The sequence below is a fragment of the Plecotus auritus genome (genome assembly GCF_963455305.1).
Source record: "Plecotus auritus genome assembly, chromosome: 6".
In the NCBI taxonomy this organism is placed as follows: Eukaryota; Metazoa; Chordata; class Mammalia; order Chiroptera; family Vespertilionidae; genus Plecotus; species Plecotus auritus.
Genome location: NC_137773.1, coordinates 41,189,410 through 41,205,271, shown reverse-complemented (window position 1 = coordinate 41,205,271; position 15,862 = coordinate 41,189,410). Strand labels below are relative to the sequence as shown.

The following is a 15,862-nucleotide window of genomic DNA, read 5'->3' as shown; positions in this document are numbered from 1 at the left end:
CCAGATATATTTATTAGTGTGGTGTCCATTTTGCTTGCAGACTTGTTTACAGTCTGAATTTCAAAAAACGAGGCACCTCCTGAACGTCTTATCCGAGACAAACTCACTTTTACAAACTCAAGGTTTATACTCAGTGAGTCTTTTCGACCAGTGACTGAAGTGGGGTCTTCATCCACATTCCCTTTAAAAAAAACCACACACACCTACGTGAGTACAAATACACACACATACATGTATACATATACATATACACACAACTATCTAATTCCATGAAATTATCCAAAACAGTGGAATTAAACACATCAATTAAAATCATTTAAAGTGAGGTAAAAATTTAAGCAGAATGATCTAATGAGCATTTTTAGTGGTAAAATGCCAGTGAAATGTAAGTTGTCTAATAGTAATAAAAAAAAATAACAGTCTCATTTTAAATTAACGAAAACGATGTACACACTTTAAAAAATTTACTATTTGTAGAATAGAATTTCTTATCCAAATAAACCTATATCCAAAGATATTATTGTGCTGTGTATATCTTATAAAATATTCTGATTTTTACAATTCTTGTATAATTCACTTATCTGAATTACTGCATATTTCTACTTATTTGTAGAGATAAGATATTATCAAAAAGAAAAATTAATAAGTTTATGATCTTGTTTTATATCCATTATTAAAGGTATCATGATTTAGGAAAAGATCAAAGTTTAAAAAGTGCTCTAAAGTTGAGAAAGATGCAAACATGCTAAGTGTACCTAAGCCTCCTGACCCAGACGTGAGGCCAGAAACAGCAGTCTTCTGTTTTCCAGCTCCGTAAGGGTGAAAGACGTAGAGGGAGAAGTCAGACATGCAGGCAGTGAAGCTCAGCCCGGAGGAACTGCTGCTAGAAGTGGTCAGATCTGACTGACTGCTGCTGTGCCGACTTCTGCCAAGAGGGCTGCCCAGTCCTGATGAACCTGCCATCAACACAGACATCCAAAACCTTTATCAGCCACAGAAAATTTAAAAATCCTGCCACTAATAGTCTCAAGAGCCAACCAAACATGACTTGAAAATAAAAAAGAAATACTCAAACATGCACTCATAAATAGATTTAATCCTTGAAAACACAATGAGGTCTTAGATATACTTTGCAATTAATTTATTTGGTAAACCAGGTTGAATACTCTGAAACACTCCTTTATAGTATGACTGGCCAACTCCATAGCCTTCTGTTTCTGCTCTTCTTTGTGCCACTGAAACAGGCCAAGGAAGAGGCACAAAATAGCAGAGGTTTAAGCAAAGGGGGGAACTGGACACACTGTTCACAAGTCCAATCATTCCAGTAGGAAAGAGTGCGAACAGAGCAAATGCAGAAAGTTACACCTTTTCCAACTAGCATGGATGGACCTAGAGGGTATTACGTACAGTGAATTAAGTCATGCAGAGAAAGACAAATACCACATGATCTCACTTACATGTGGAATCTAAAGAACAGAATAAACCAAAAAATAAACCAGAAACAGACACATATGACATAGAGATCAGACTGACAACTGTTAGAAGGGAGGGTGATTGGGGCTGGGTGAGAAAGGTGAAGGGGTTCAAAAGTACAAACTGGTAGTTACAGAATAGTCACAGGGATGTAAAGTACAGCACAGGGAAAACAGTCAATAATATTGTAATAGCTCAGTATGGTGTCAGGTGTGTACTTAAAATATCGGGTGAACACTTTGTAACATACATAACTGTATGATCACTATGCTGTACACCTGAAATACAAATTAATATTGAATGTAAACTGTAATTTAAAAAAAAGAACCACTACACATATGCCAAAAAAAAAAAAAATGCAAAAAGTAAAGATCTCTCTCTTTCAGAGAACTAAGTGTCAGTGGCAAAACTTACCATGTGTGGACAGGCTGATCGCTATGCTTTAAACATAAACAATGGGAGGCCATCAGAATAGGGCATTAAATAGTATTTGGCTCCTAAATATCACGTTATTAAACAACTAGAGGCACAGATTCGTGCACTGGTGGGGTCCCTCAGCCTGGCCTGCGCCCTCTCACAATCCAGGACCCCTTGAGGGATGTTGGACTGCCGGTTTTGACCAGATCCCCACAGCCTGCAGGGATGGACCGATACTGGCAGTCCAACATCCCCCGAGGCATGTAGTAGTTCCCAAAGTGGCAGGTGGCCGGGGAGGAGACCAAATCCGGGCCAGGCGCCACACCACTCCCGCTCATCCCAGTCCCGCTGCGCCTGTCACCGACTCGTTAGTGCTGCCATGGAGGTGGGAGAGGCTAGCGCCGCCATAGCTGTACTTGGCAGTCGTGAGCCTGGCGCCCGTCGGTCAGCTGAGTGGTGCTCTCACTGTGGGAGCACACTGACCACCAGGGAGCAGCTCTTGCATTGAGTGTCTGCCCCCTGGTGGTCAGTGCACATCATAGCAACCGGTCGACCTGTCGTTCAGTCATTTTGTCGCTTAGGCTTTTATATATATAGATGAATGTGTTACCAAAGAGATCAAGGAAGACATAGAAAATATCCTGAAAACAAATGAAAATGAACACACAACAACCCAAAATCTATGGGACACAGTGAAAGCAGTCCTGAGAGGGAAGGTCTTAGCATTACAGGCCTACCTCAAAAAACAAGAAAACCTTTTAATAAGTTACCTAACTCTACAACTTAAAGAATTAGAAAGAGAACAATAAGAAAATCCCAGAGTAATTAGAAGAAAGGAAATAATAAAGATTAGAGCAGAAATAAATGACAGAGACTTAAAAAACAATACAAAAGATCAATAAAACCAAGGGCTGGCTCTGTGAAAAGATAAACAAGATTGATGAACCGCTAGCCAGACTCAAGAAACAAAGAGAGAGGACCCAAATAAAATCAGAAATTAAAGAGGTGCAGTAACAACTGACCCCACATAAATACAAAGGATTGTAAAAAAAAAAACACAAAAAACTATGAATGAATATATTCCAACAAACAGGACAACCTGGACAAAATGGAAATATTCCTAGAAAAACACAATCTTCCGAAACTCAATGAGGAAGAATCAGAAAACCTGAATAGGGGGAGGGAATAATGGCGGCGGAATAGACAGACGTGTTCCGAGCCTTGTCCCGGAGCAGAAAGAAAGAACAGCTGAGGGTCACACAAGGAGTGTTTGTTGGCTGGTTGGGAGACAGCTGAATTCAAGAAGGAGGTGGGGGACTGCTAAACGGGGTTCCCCTGACCTGGCAGCACCAACTGCGGCTGTGTCCCCTCCCGGAGCTGTGGGCTTGGATGCGGAGTCTGCGCCATCTTGATCCGGAAAGTGGAGCTTATCGGAAGCCTGAGAATCCACAACTGCGGCACCCAAGGAACGACTGCGAGCCCCAGAACAACGCTCCCCAATTGGCGCAAACACACGGGTTCAGAGGAGCTCTACACTCCACCACGGAAAGGTCAGATTTCGCCAGGGATAAGGTGAGGTCTCTGGTCCTGGCGGGAGAGAGGAACGTGCGTTTTGCGGGAGCTGGAGGACCAAGGAAGTCTGTGCCTAGAAAAATCCGTGGCTGTAGGGGCTGGCGTGATCTGTGATTGTGGAAAGGGGTCCTCAGAGCTGCTAAGAGAAGGGCACTCTAAAAAGCAACCCATTTTGATCTGACGTGCAGGGACACCCTAAGAATTTCAGGCAGTCCAGACTTACGCGCAGCCCCTGCGTTCCCTGGGTGCCTGGGCTTACGCGCAGTCCCGGAGTTCGCACAACTGGGCTTTTTGCTCTTGAAATTCTTGCTTCTGATTACTAAGACCAATACATAGGATCACCCAGTTGGGGACACCCTGGGAGACTGCAGGGGAAAGTTGTTTTTCTGGAACCTGGGGATCGGAGCAGGGAGTGACCATCAAAGAGTCAGCTCTGTGGCAGCCCACTCCCAAAAACCGGTAGTGAGTGCCACAGGGAAAGAAGGCTCTAACACTGCCTAGAGAGGCCATAGATAGACCTGGAAGTCAATCCAGAAACACTGCCACCCAGGGGCTGAATCACAAATTGACTCTTGTGTAATCAAAAATAAAGGAATACGAGAAATTAAGACACACCGCCTGCTTAAAATCAGGACTGGCTTACAACACTGAAGAGCAGTGGATCGCAGGGAACTGCAATACTGTCTGGACTGAGAAACAGGCGTGCCAAACAGAAAAACAGAGGAAGTGAATGACCTTCACTACTTCACATCTTATTTTTACCTTTTATTTTTTTTATTTTTTTTTATTTTCATTTTTTGCATCTTTTAATCAAGAAACTTTTTTTTCTTTTTTCATCACTTGATTTTACCTTTTTAATTATTACATTTTTATTTTCAATCCGTATTATTACTACTGCTATTTTATCTTTTTTTTTTTTAAGTGTCATTTTATTTTGGGATTAGGGTTCTACATTCTATTTTTATCTTTCCTTTAGCATCGTTTTACTCTATCTCATCTCTACCTTTAGGCCATCACTCTCTTCCTAACATCCCCCTTTTCAGTGTCCTGTTTATCTTACCCTTTTACTGCTTTAGATTTTCCCTATTCTTTCTGTTTATCCCTTGTTAAAATTTCACCCTACTTACATATCTAATCTCCAATCCCCTGCTCCAAGTCCACATACACCTCTCCCTTCGCTGTCTGAGCTATCCATAAACTTGCCCTTCTCTCTGTCCTTTTGTTGTTGTTTGCTTGAATGTAGATTATATCGAATTTTTATGCTTTTTTGTGAGATTGTTCTGCTTATTCTTCTTTTGTTTATTTTTTTGTTTGTTTTGTGCTTCAGCTTTCCCTTGCCTCACTCCATATTAGTTGGTGTTGTAGTTTGTACTAATCCCCAGGCACTTGTTGCTGGCATTTGCTGGGATTAGTGATTGTTCTATTGGAGTTTTATCCCCAATATATATAGTCTGTTCCCCTTTCTCTCTTAGTCACTTTCTTGTCTCTCTTACTTTTTTTTTTTCTTTACTTTCCCTTTTCCCAATTTCATTTTCACACTCCTTTTTTCTTTTTTTCTTTCTTTCTTTTTTCCTCTTCTTCTTTCTCTCCTATCACCTAATTTGCCTTTCTCTGGTGGTCACCTATATTGGAGGTTATTAATATCGTGAATACATTCCTGTTCAGTGCCTTGTGAGTTGTACCTGGTAGTGCTGTAGTTTGTGCCTTTAAATCAACCCAGGAGAGAGAGAACTACATAACCAGACACCTGGAGAAGAGAGACCATGGGGAGACAAAGAAGCAGCCCGCATATGAAAGAAAAGCAGGCATCACCAGAAAAGGAAGTAAACGAAATGGAGGCAAGAAACCTTCCAGAAAAAGAATTCAGAGAAATGGTCATAAGGTGGCTGAAAAGAATGGAAGACAAATTCGACAATATGAGCAAGAACCAAGAGGAAATGAAGAAGAACCAAGAAGAAATGAAAAATGACATCGCTGCTGTAAAGAACTCAATAGAAAGCATCAAGAGTAGACTAGAAGAAGCAGAGGACCGCATCAGTGAGCTAGAAGACAAGATGGAAAAAAATACCCAAGTAGAGCAACTTCTAGAAAAAAAAATTAAAAGGCAGGAGGAGAGTCTAAGGGAACTTTGGGACAACACGAAACAAAACAACATCCGCATAATAGGGGTTCCAGAAGGAAAGGAAGCTGAGCAAGGAATAGAAAACCTCTTTGAAGAAATAATGACAGAAAATTTCCCTGATATAGGGAAGAAAAAACCCACACAAATCCAAGAAGCTCACAGAGTCCCAAGCAAAATGAACCCCAAAAGACCGACGCCAAGGCACATTATAATTAAATTGTCAAACACCAACGACAAAGTAAGAATCTTAAAAGCAGCAAGAGAGAGACAGAAAGTTACATACAAAGGAACCCCCATCAGACTAGCAACTGATTTCTCAACAGAAACTCATCAGGCCAGAAGGGAATGGAATGAAATATACAAAGTCATGCAAAGGAAGGGTCTGAATCCAAGAATACTGTACCCAGCAAGGCTGTCAATCAAAATTGAAGGTGAAATCAGGAGCTTCACAGACAAAAAAGGACTAAGGAAATTTATTACCACCAAACCAGCAATGCAAGAAATGCTAAAGGGTCTGCTGTAAAAAAAAAAAAAAAAAAAAAAAAAAAAGAAAAGAAAGAAAGAAACAGGAAGCGAAGAAGTAACACAGGGGTAAAGAATAGGAATGGCGACAAATAAGTACCTATCAATAATAACTTTAAATGTAAATGGATTAAATGCCCCAATCAAAAGACATAGGGTAACGGATTGGATAAGAAAACACGAACCATATATCTGCTGTCTACAAGAAACCCACCTCAGAAAAAAAGATGCACACAGACTGAGGGTGAAGGGATGGAAAAAGGTTTTCCAGGCAAATGGAACTGAAAAAAAAGCTGGAGTAGCAATACTTATTTCTGACAAATTAGATCTCAAACTGAAGGACATAACAAGAGATAAGGAAGGCCATTTCATAATACTAAAGGGAGCAATCCAACAAGAAGAAATAACTCTGGTAAACATATATGCACCCAATACAGGAGCACCCAAATACATAAAAAAACTCCTGGAGGATATCAAGGGAGAGATTGACAGCAATACAATCATAGTAGGAGACTTTAATACCCCACTATCACCAGTGGACAAATCCTCTAAACAAAACATCAGCAAAGAAACATCAATCCTAAATGACTCACTAGACCAGATGGAATTAACTGACATCTTCAGAACATTTCACCCCAAAGCCACAGAATATACATTCTTCTCAAGTGCACATGGGTCATTTTCAAAGACAGATCATATGTTGGGACATAGGCAAAGTCTCTTCAAATTCAAGAAGATAGAAATCATATCAAGCATCTTCTCAGACCACAGTGGCATAAAACTGGAAATCAACTACAATAAAAACAACCCAAAGAAATCAAACACATGGAGACTAAACAGCATGCTATTAAACCATGACTGGGTTACCAGAGAGATCAAAGAAGAAATAAAAAACATCATGACAACAAATGACAATGAAAACACTACAATCCAAAATCTATGGGACACAGCGAAAGCAGTCTTGAGAGGGAAGTTCATAGCTCTACAAGCCTACTGCAAAAAACAAGAAACAGGGTTAATAAATTACCTAACCCAACAACTCAAAGAGTTAGAAAAAGAGCAACAAGAAAAGCCCAGTGTAAGCAGAAGGAAGGAAATAATAAAGATCAGAGCACAGATAAACGACATAGAGACCAAAGAAACAATACAAAAGATCAACAAAACCAAGAGCTGGTTCTTTGAAAGGATAAACAAGATTGATGAACCTCTAGCCAGGCTCACCAAGAAGCAAAGAGAGAGGACCCAAATAAACAAGATCAGAAATGAAAGAGGTGAAATAACAACAGATCCCGCCGAAATACAAAGGATTGTTAAAAAATACTACGAACAACTCTATTCCAACAAACTGGACAACCTGGAGGAAATGGACATATTCCTAGAAAAATATAACCTTCCAAAACTCAATCAGGAAGAATCTAAACAGCTCAACATGCCAGTAACTATGGAAGAAATTGAAGCAGTCATCAAAGAGCTTCCGGCAAACAAAAGCCCGGGGCCAGACGGCTTCACAGGAGAGTTCTACCAAACATTCAAGGAAGAACTAAAACCTATCCTCCTCAGACTATTTCAAAAAATTCAAGAGGAAGGAACACTTCCAAGCTCCTTCTATGAAGCCAGCATCACCCTAATACCAAAACCAGATAAAGACAACACAATGAAGGAGAATTACAGGCCAATATCCCTCATGAATGTAGATGCCAAAATCCTCAACAAAATTCTAGCAAATAGGATCCAGTAGTACATCAGAAAGATCAAACACCATGACCAAGTAGGGTTCATCCCAGGAATGCAAGGATGGTTCAATATCCGCAAATCAATAAATGTGATACATCACATAAACAAATTGAGAGATAAAAATCACATAGTCATATCAATTGATGCAGAAAAAGCATTTGACAAAATCCAACACCCTTTCTTGATAAAAACTCTCAAGGTGGGAATAGAAGGATCATACCTCAACATAATAAAAGCTATATATGATAAACCCACAGCTAACATCATACTCAATGGGCAAAAACTAAAACCATTTCCCCTAAGAACAGGAACGAGACAGGGATGCCCACTCTCACCACTCCTGTTTGACATAGTACTGGAAGTATTAGCCATTGCAATTAGACAAGAAGAAGAAATAAAAGGCATCCAAATTGGAAAAGAAGAAGTAAAGCTGCCCTTATTTGCAGATGACATGATATTGTACATAAAAAACCCGAAAGACTCCATCAAAAAACTAACAGAATTAATAAATGAATTCGGCAATGTAGCAGGATACAAAATTAACACCAAGAAATCTATGGCATTTCTATACACCAACAGTGAACTTACAGAAAGAGAGACTAAAAAAGCAATCCCATTTTCCATCGCACCAAAAAAATTAAGATACTTAGGAATAAACCTAACCAAGGAGGTAAAAGACCTATATGCGGAAAACTACAGGACACTGAAAAAAGAGATAGAGGAAGATGTAAACAGATGGAAGAACATACCATGTTCATGGATTGGTAGAATCAACATCATTAAAATGTCCATACTACCCAAAGCAATCTATAGATTCAATGCACTCCCCATTAAAATACCAACGGCGTATTTCACAGACCTAGAAAGAACTCTCCAAAAATTCATCTGGAATAAAAAAAGACCCCAAATAGCCACAGCAATCCTGAGAAAGAAGAATAAAGTAGGAGGGATCTCAATACCAGATTTCAAGCTGTATTACAAAGCCACTGTCCTCAAAACAGCCTGGTACTGGCACAAGAACAGACATATAGATCAATGGAACAGAATAGAGAATCCAGATATCGACCCAAACCAATATGCGCATTTAATATTTGACAAAGGAGGCATGAGCATACAATGGAGTCAAGACAGTCTCTTTAATAAATGGTGTTGAGAAAATTGGACAGATACATGCAAAAAAACGAAACTAGATCACCAACTTACACCATACACAAAAATAAACTCAAAATGGGTACAGGACTTAAATATAAGACGGGAAACCATAAAAATACTGGAGGAATCCACAGGCAGCAAAATCTCAGACATATGCCAAAAGAACTTTTTCACTGATACTGCCCCTAGGGCAATGGAAGCCAAAGAGAAAATAAACAAATGGGACTACATCAAAATAAAAAGCTTTTTCACAGCAAAAGAAACCATCAACAAAACAACAAGAAACCCCACTGTATGGGAGAACATATTTGCAAATGTTATCACTGATAAAGGTTTAATCTCCAACATCTACAGGCAGCTTATACAACTTAATAAAAGGAAGATAAATGATCCAATAAAAAAATGGGCAACAGACCTAAATAGAATCTTTTCGAAAGAAGACAGAAGGAGGGCCAAGAGACACATGAAAACATGCTCAAAGTCACTAATTATCCGAGAGATGCAAATCAAAACGACAATGCGATACCATCTCACACCTGTCAGAATGGCTATCATCAACAAATCAACAAACGACAAGTGTTGGCGAGGATGCGGAGAAAAAGGAACCCTCGTGCACTGCTGGTGGGAATGCAGACTGGTGCAGCCACTGTGGAGAACAGTATGGAGTTTCCTCAAAAAACTGAAAATGGAACTCCCATTTGACCCAGTAATCCCACTCCTGGGAATATATCCTAAGAAACTAGAAACACCAATCAGAAAGGATATATGCACACCTATGTTCATAGCAGCACAATTTACCATAGCTAAGATTTGGAAACAGCCTAAGTGCCCGTCAGCAGATGACTGGATCAGAAAACTATGGTACATCTACACAATGGAATACTATGCTGCCATAAAAAAGAAGGAATTACTACCATTTGTAGGCACCTGGATGGAATTAGAGAACATTATGCTAAGTGAAATAAGCCAGTCAATGAAAGAAAAATACCACATGATCTCACTCATTTGGGGATAATGAAAAACATTATAAACTGATGAACAAAAAGATAGATACAGAGGCAGTAAAGCATCAAACAGACTGTCAAATTACAGCAGTAAGGTTAGGGAGAGGTGGGGGAAATAAGAGATCAACTGAAGGACTTATATGCATGTATATAAGAGTAACCAACGGATGCAAAACATTGGGGGGTGAGGCATGTATGGGAGCGGGGTGGGGGAGCAATGGTAAGATATGTACACATATAATACCTTAATAAAAAAAAAAGAAAAAAAAAAAAAGAAAACCTGAATAGGCTGATAACTACTGATGAAATTGAAGCAGTAATAAAAAAAAAATTCCCAGCAAAGAAAAGCCCTGGTCCGGATGGCTTCACGAGGGAATTTTACCAAACATTCAAAGAAGAATTAACACTGATCCTCCTCAAACTATTTCAAAAAAATTCAAATACTTCCAAACTCTTTTTATGAGGCCAGCATTACCCTAATTCCAAAACCAGATAGACTCCCTGATGAACACAGATGCTAAAATCCTCAAGAAAACATTAGCAAATCAGATGCAGCAGAACATTAAAAAGATCATACACAATGACCAAGTGGGATGTATTTCCGGGATGCTAGGCTAGTACAATATTTGCAAATCAATAAATGTGATACATTACATAAACAGTTTGGAAGACAAAAATCATTACCATATTGATGCAGAAAAAGTATTCAACAAAATCCAACACCCTTTTTTGATAAAAACTCTCAGCAAAGTGGGAATAGAGGGATCATACCTCAACATAATAAAGGCCATATATGACAAACCTACACCTACAACCAAAATCATACTCAATGGGCAAAAACTAAAATCATTTCCTCTAAGAACAGGAATAAGACAGGGATGTCCACTTTCACCACTCTTATTCAACATGGTACTGAAAGTCCTAGCCACAGCAATCAGACAAAAAGAAAAAATAAAAGGCATCCAAATTGGAAAGGAGGAAATAAAACTGTCATTATTTGCAGAAAACCCTAAAGACTCCATAAAAAAAATGCTAGATTTAATAAATGAGTTCAGCAATGTAGCAGGATACAAAATTAACACTCAGAAATCACTGGCATTTTTATACACCAATAGTTAGCTCTCAGAAAGAGAAATGAAGAAAACAATCCCATTTACCACTGCAACAAGAAAATTTAAGGTACTTAGGAACAAGCTTAACCAAGGAGGTGAAAGACCTGTACTCAGAAACCTACAGACACTAAAAAAAATAAAAGAGAGATACAGGAAGATACAAACAAGTAAAAGAATATTCCTTCTATATTCTTGAATTGATAGAATCAACATCATTAAAATGTCCATACTACCCAAAGCAATCTATAAATTCAGTGCAATCCCTATTAAAATACCAATAGCATATTTCACAGATCTAGAACAAACACTCCAAAAATTTATATGGAACCAAAAAAGACCCTGAATAGCCATAGCAATCTTTAGAAAGAAGAATAAAATTGGAGGTATCACAATACCAGATATCAAAGCCACTGTACTCAAAATAGCCTGGTACTGGCTTAAGAATAGGCATATAGATCAATGGAACAGAAGAGAGAACCCAAAAATTGACCCAAGCCATGACACTCAATATTTGACAAAGGAGGCAAGAGCATACAATGGAGTCAAGACAGTCTCTTCAATAAATAGTGTTGGGAAAACTGGACAGGTACATGCAAAAAAAAAAAAAAAAAATGCAACTAGACCACCAACGTGCACCATACATAAGAATAAACTCAAAATGGATAAAAGACTTAAATGAAAGCCTGAAACCATAGAAATCTTAGAAGAAACAAAACATAGGCAGCAAATTTCAGACACCTCTTTTAGCTATATGTTTACGGGTACATCTCCCTGGGCAAAGGAAACTAAGGAGAAAATAAACAAACAGACTACGTCAAAATAAAAAGCTTTGGCACAGCAAAAGAAATGATCAACAAAATGAAAAGAGAGCCCACTGCATGGGAGAACATATTTCCCAATGATACATCCCATAAGGGGTTAACTTTCAAATTATATAAGGAACTCATACAACTTAACAAAAGGAAAACAAACAATCCAATTTAAAAACGAGCAAAGGACCTAAATAGACACTTCTCCAAAGTGGACATACAGAAGGCCAAAATACATGAAAAAATGCTCAAAGTCACTGATCATCAGAGAGATGCAAATTAAAACACATTGAGGTATCATCTCACACCTGTCAGAATGGCTACCATGAACAAGCAACCAGTGTTGGCAAGGATGTGGAGAAAAGGGAACTATAGTACACTGCTGGTGGAAATGAAAACTGGTGCAGCCACTGTGGAAAACAGTATGAAATTTCCTCAAAAAATTAAAAATGGAACTTTCATTTGACCCAGGGATCCCACATCTAGGAATACATACTAAGAAACCAGAAACACCAATCAGAAAAAATATATGCACCCCTATGTTCATAGAGTTGCAATTTACAATAGCTAAAATTTGGAAACAGCCCAAGTGCCCATCAGCAGATGAGTGGATAAAAAAAGCTGTGGTACCTTTACATAATGGAATACTTACTAACACAGCTGTAAAAAAGAAAGAACTCTTACTATTTGTAACAGCATGGATGGACCTGGAGAACATTATGCTAAGTGAAATAAGCCAGTCAGAGAAAGGTAAGTATCAAATGTTCTCACTCATATGTGGAATCTAATGGACAAAATAAACTGATGAACAAAATAGATCCAGAAACACAGAAGCATGGAACAGATAGATGAATTTCAGAGGGAAGGCAGGAGTGGGAGGTGGGTGAGGAGTGATTAACCGGGGAACTAATATGCATATGCATAGTCCATGGACATAGACAGTGGAGTGGTGAAGGCCTGGGAGGGATGGGTGCGGGGTGTAAGGGGTCAATGAGAAAAAAAACAGACAAACAAAGGGGACATTTATCTTCAACAATAAAGATAAATTTAAAAAAAAAATAGTACTTGGCTCTACACTGGTGGATAAAAGGTTTCCTTACCTGGGGTTCCCGTCTTGCCTGCAGAGGCCTTTGCTCCACTCTGAGTGGCATTACCTCCAGGGGACAAAGTCTCGGCAGGACACGTGGTCCCTAAAGTCTCCAGTTCTCCCCGGTTTGAAGAGAACACCAGGTCCAGGGATGGCAACTTCAGCATGCATTCTACTCTTGATACTGGTAAACAGCTGAACTTGATCTGTGAGGGCTAAAGTGCAGAAAGCCAAAAATAAAAAAAGGTTCTAGGTGAAACAATTTCACATTGGATTCTAAAAATTACATTTCCATTTTGATCCACATATACCAAATTTAATGACACAGAAAAGGATTTTGTGTTTAATGTACTAGCTTTTGTAAGCAGACATGAGACATTAACAAAATGATATCATTTTTTTAAAATCTAAGTATTTGAGGAGCTATATCTGAGTGATAAATATTTAGATATTTGATAATTCAGACCATTAAAGATGTTTATATTCACATTATACTTGTTCATAATCAAGGACAGGAAGTAATTTCCTTTATACTAAAATTTAAAAAGACTTACATAAATAAAAGTTTCATAAGCTCTCAAGCCCTCACCCCATTAAACTTGAAAGGGAAATAATGTTGGGAAAGGGAAATAAATGTAATAAATGCATTTTTCTCTGCAACAGGAATAAGTGAAGCATCCCACCTGCACGCGGACGTAGACCACGACGTCCACCGGGAAGGAAGAGTAAGCAGATGTGGAGGATGACACTAAAGATGTTGTTGACTCTTCCATAGGGTCTGGAATCTCAAAATGCCCCATGTCTTCATCTTGGGAGCTGACAGCTGTTAAAACAGTAAGTTTTAAGTTTCATCATTAGGACAAGGGACAGTACTAAGCTCAGGGTTATGAACACACAGCAACGTTTGCTTCTGGGGCCCATCATACCACACTTCTTTCCCCAATCAAACCCCTCGCTCATCCCCCTAAACCCTGAAACCCCACCCCCACCCCTGCTGCTACACCAAATGCCCCAAAGAAATAGCAATTACACCTTTGCCCCAAGGATTTTCCAGGCTAAGAGACACCTTAGGGCACAAGGATATAATATTGTCATGAACTGGCTATGGTAGTTGGAAAATCCTACAACCTCACCAGGACTTAGTTTCTTTACTTGTAAATAAGAACTAGAGGATCTCTCAGGTTCTTTCTCAATTCTATAATTCTTTTATATTATCACTGAATATATTACATAATAATATATAATGCCATTATGAAATCCTTCTAAGAACTAGGACACCAAAGTGTATATGATGGAAAAGTAAATCCCTAAGGAGGATACTCACTTGTGTAATTCCTCTCAATTGGTGTGATTGGGATAGTTTCCAGAGCTTTTTCTAGAAAGTCTAACAGGCAGGGACTGATCACCATTTCCTCTGGCAGTGACTGAAGTGCTACCCAGGCATATAACTTGGCTGTTTTGATTCCTCCACTTCCTTTTCCTTTGGCTAGAATATTGACAAATGTGAGGTGAATTTAATAAAACAATATGATAATTTTGTGAGACATTAGAATTATATGACTGTTTAATCAGGTGAAGCACCTTATACATAAAACTGTACAAGAATGTAATAAAGAGAGCAGGTTGATAGAAATGATATATTAATGTTGGAATACAAAGATGACTAGTGATATAGGTAACACAAGTTATTCCTACTTGCTCTAGCTTACAAATTTTGGTTCAGCTTTTCAAGTTTATACTTTGCTGAATTTCTCATTAGCATTATTTTGTCCACTAAAGAAGATACAGAGAACTCTGACGGACAATATTTTGTGGCAAGTGAAGAAAAAGTCATTATTTTCAGGCTTCCCTATGTTCTTGCTGTCCTCAGCTTGCATGTATTTACAATGCTTCCCTACATGGGCTGCCATCTCCTTCCTTCTACCTAATTAAATATTTCCACATCAGTAGAATGAGTGTAACAGCTATCTCAGACTTCGCTAACTCTGGCTTAGGTTTCCAACTCCAACATATATAGTTTTGTAAACCTAGGAAAGAAATTCAACTTCTGTAAGCCTTAACTTTCCTTATTTATCAAATGGGAATAATCATCTCTCTCCTGCACATAGTGAACATAGGTGTGCCTTGTCAACTGAAAATGGTAGATAACGACTGCATTATTATCATGATTACTAGCTACTGTTAAAAGATTTATATATCAAGTTCCATCTTCCAAATGAAACTGTTTCAAATAATTACTATCCAGCCTGACATTCCCCATTTTGGAAATTCTATTCAGGAAAGGTGGTATTCACGTGGTGTGATACTCAGATTCCAGAATAGCTTCCAACGGCCCTGGCCCCCTGGCACTCACACCCCTGTGTGGTTCCCTCCCTCACTGAGCAGAGCTGAGCTGCAGGATCAATAGACATTGTGGAAGGAAGGATACATGCTTCTGAGGCTAAGCCATAAGAGATGGAGCTGCTTCAGCCATGTTCCCTTTGGGATCGCTGCTTTCGAAGGACGCCAGCTGCCCTGCCAGGAGAACACACCAGGAGCCCAGCGGGGAGACCCATGGGGGAGGACCAAGGCGCAGTGTGCCTACCATGTGCAGTGGGACATTACGGAAGCAGATCCCCAAGACCCAGCCAAGCATTCAGATGACATAGCCCTTGCCAACATCTTGAAAGCAACTTTGTAAAGATCCACCAGGCCAAACTGAATCTGTGATCCACAGAAACCATGTTTGAGACTAGAAGCCACCAAGTTTGGGTAATGTGTTACCCAATAATAGATAATAATGTGGTCAAGCCCAGTATACTCAATCTTGTGTAAGTCTGATATTTCCATCTAGATCATCAGCTCCCAAACTGGACCTA

At 39.1% G+C, this 15,862-nt stretch overlaps 1 protein-coding gene across 6 annotated transcripts in view; it reads right to left on the bottom strand.

The window, feature by feature from the left end:
* Positions 1-15,862, bottom strand: part of BLTP1 (bridge-like lipid transfer protein family member 1) — a 181,890-nt gene that overhangs the window by 15,441 nt on the left and 150,587 nt on the right. For all 6 annotated transcript variants that reach the window (XM_080671792.1, XM_080671790.1, XM_080671794.1 and 3 more), the window contains 5 exons: positions 14,329-14,490; positions 13,688-13,827; positions 13,018-13,219; positions 756-956; positions 2-181 (listed from right to left, as the gene is read on the bottom strand). In XM_080671792.1, coding sequence (XP_080527918.1) covers positions 2-181; positions 756-956; positions 13,018-13,219; positions 13,688-13,827; positions 14,329-14,490 — 885 coding nt within the window. The remainder of the gene's footprint in view (position 1; positions 182-755; positions 957-13,017; positions 13,220-13,687; positions 13,828-14,328; positions 14,491-15,862) is intronic.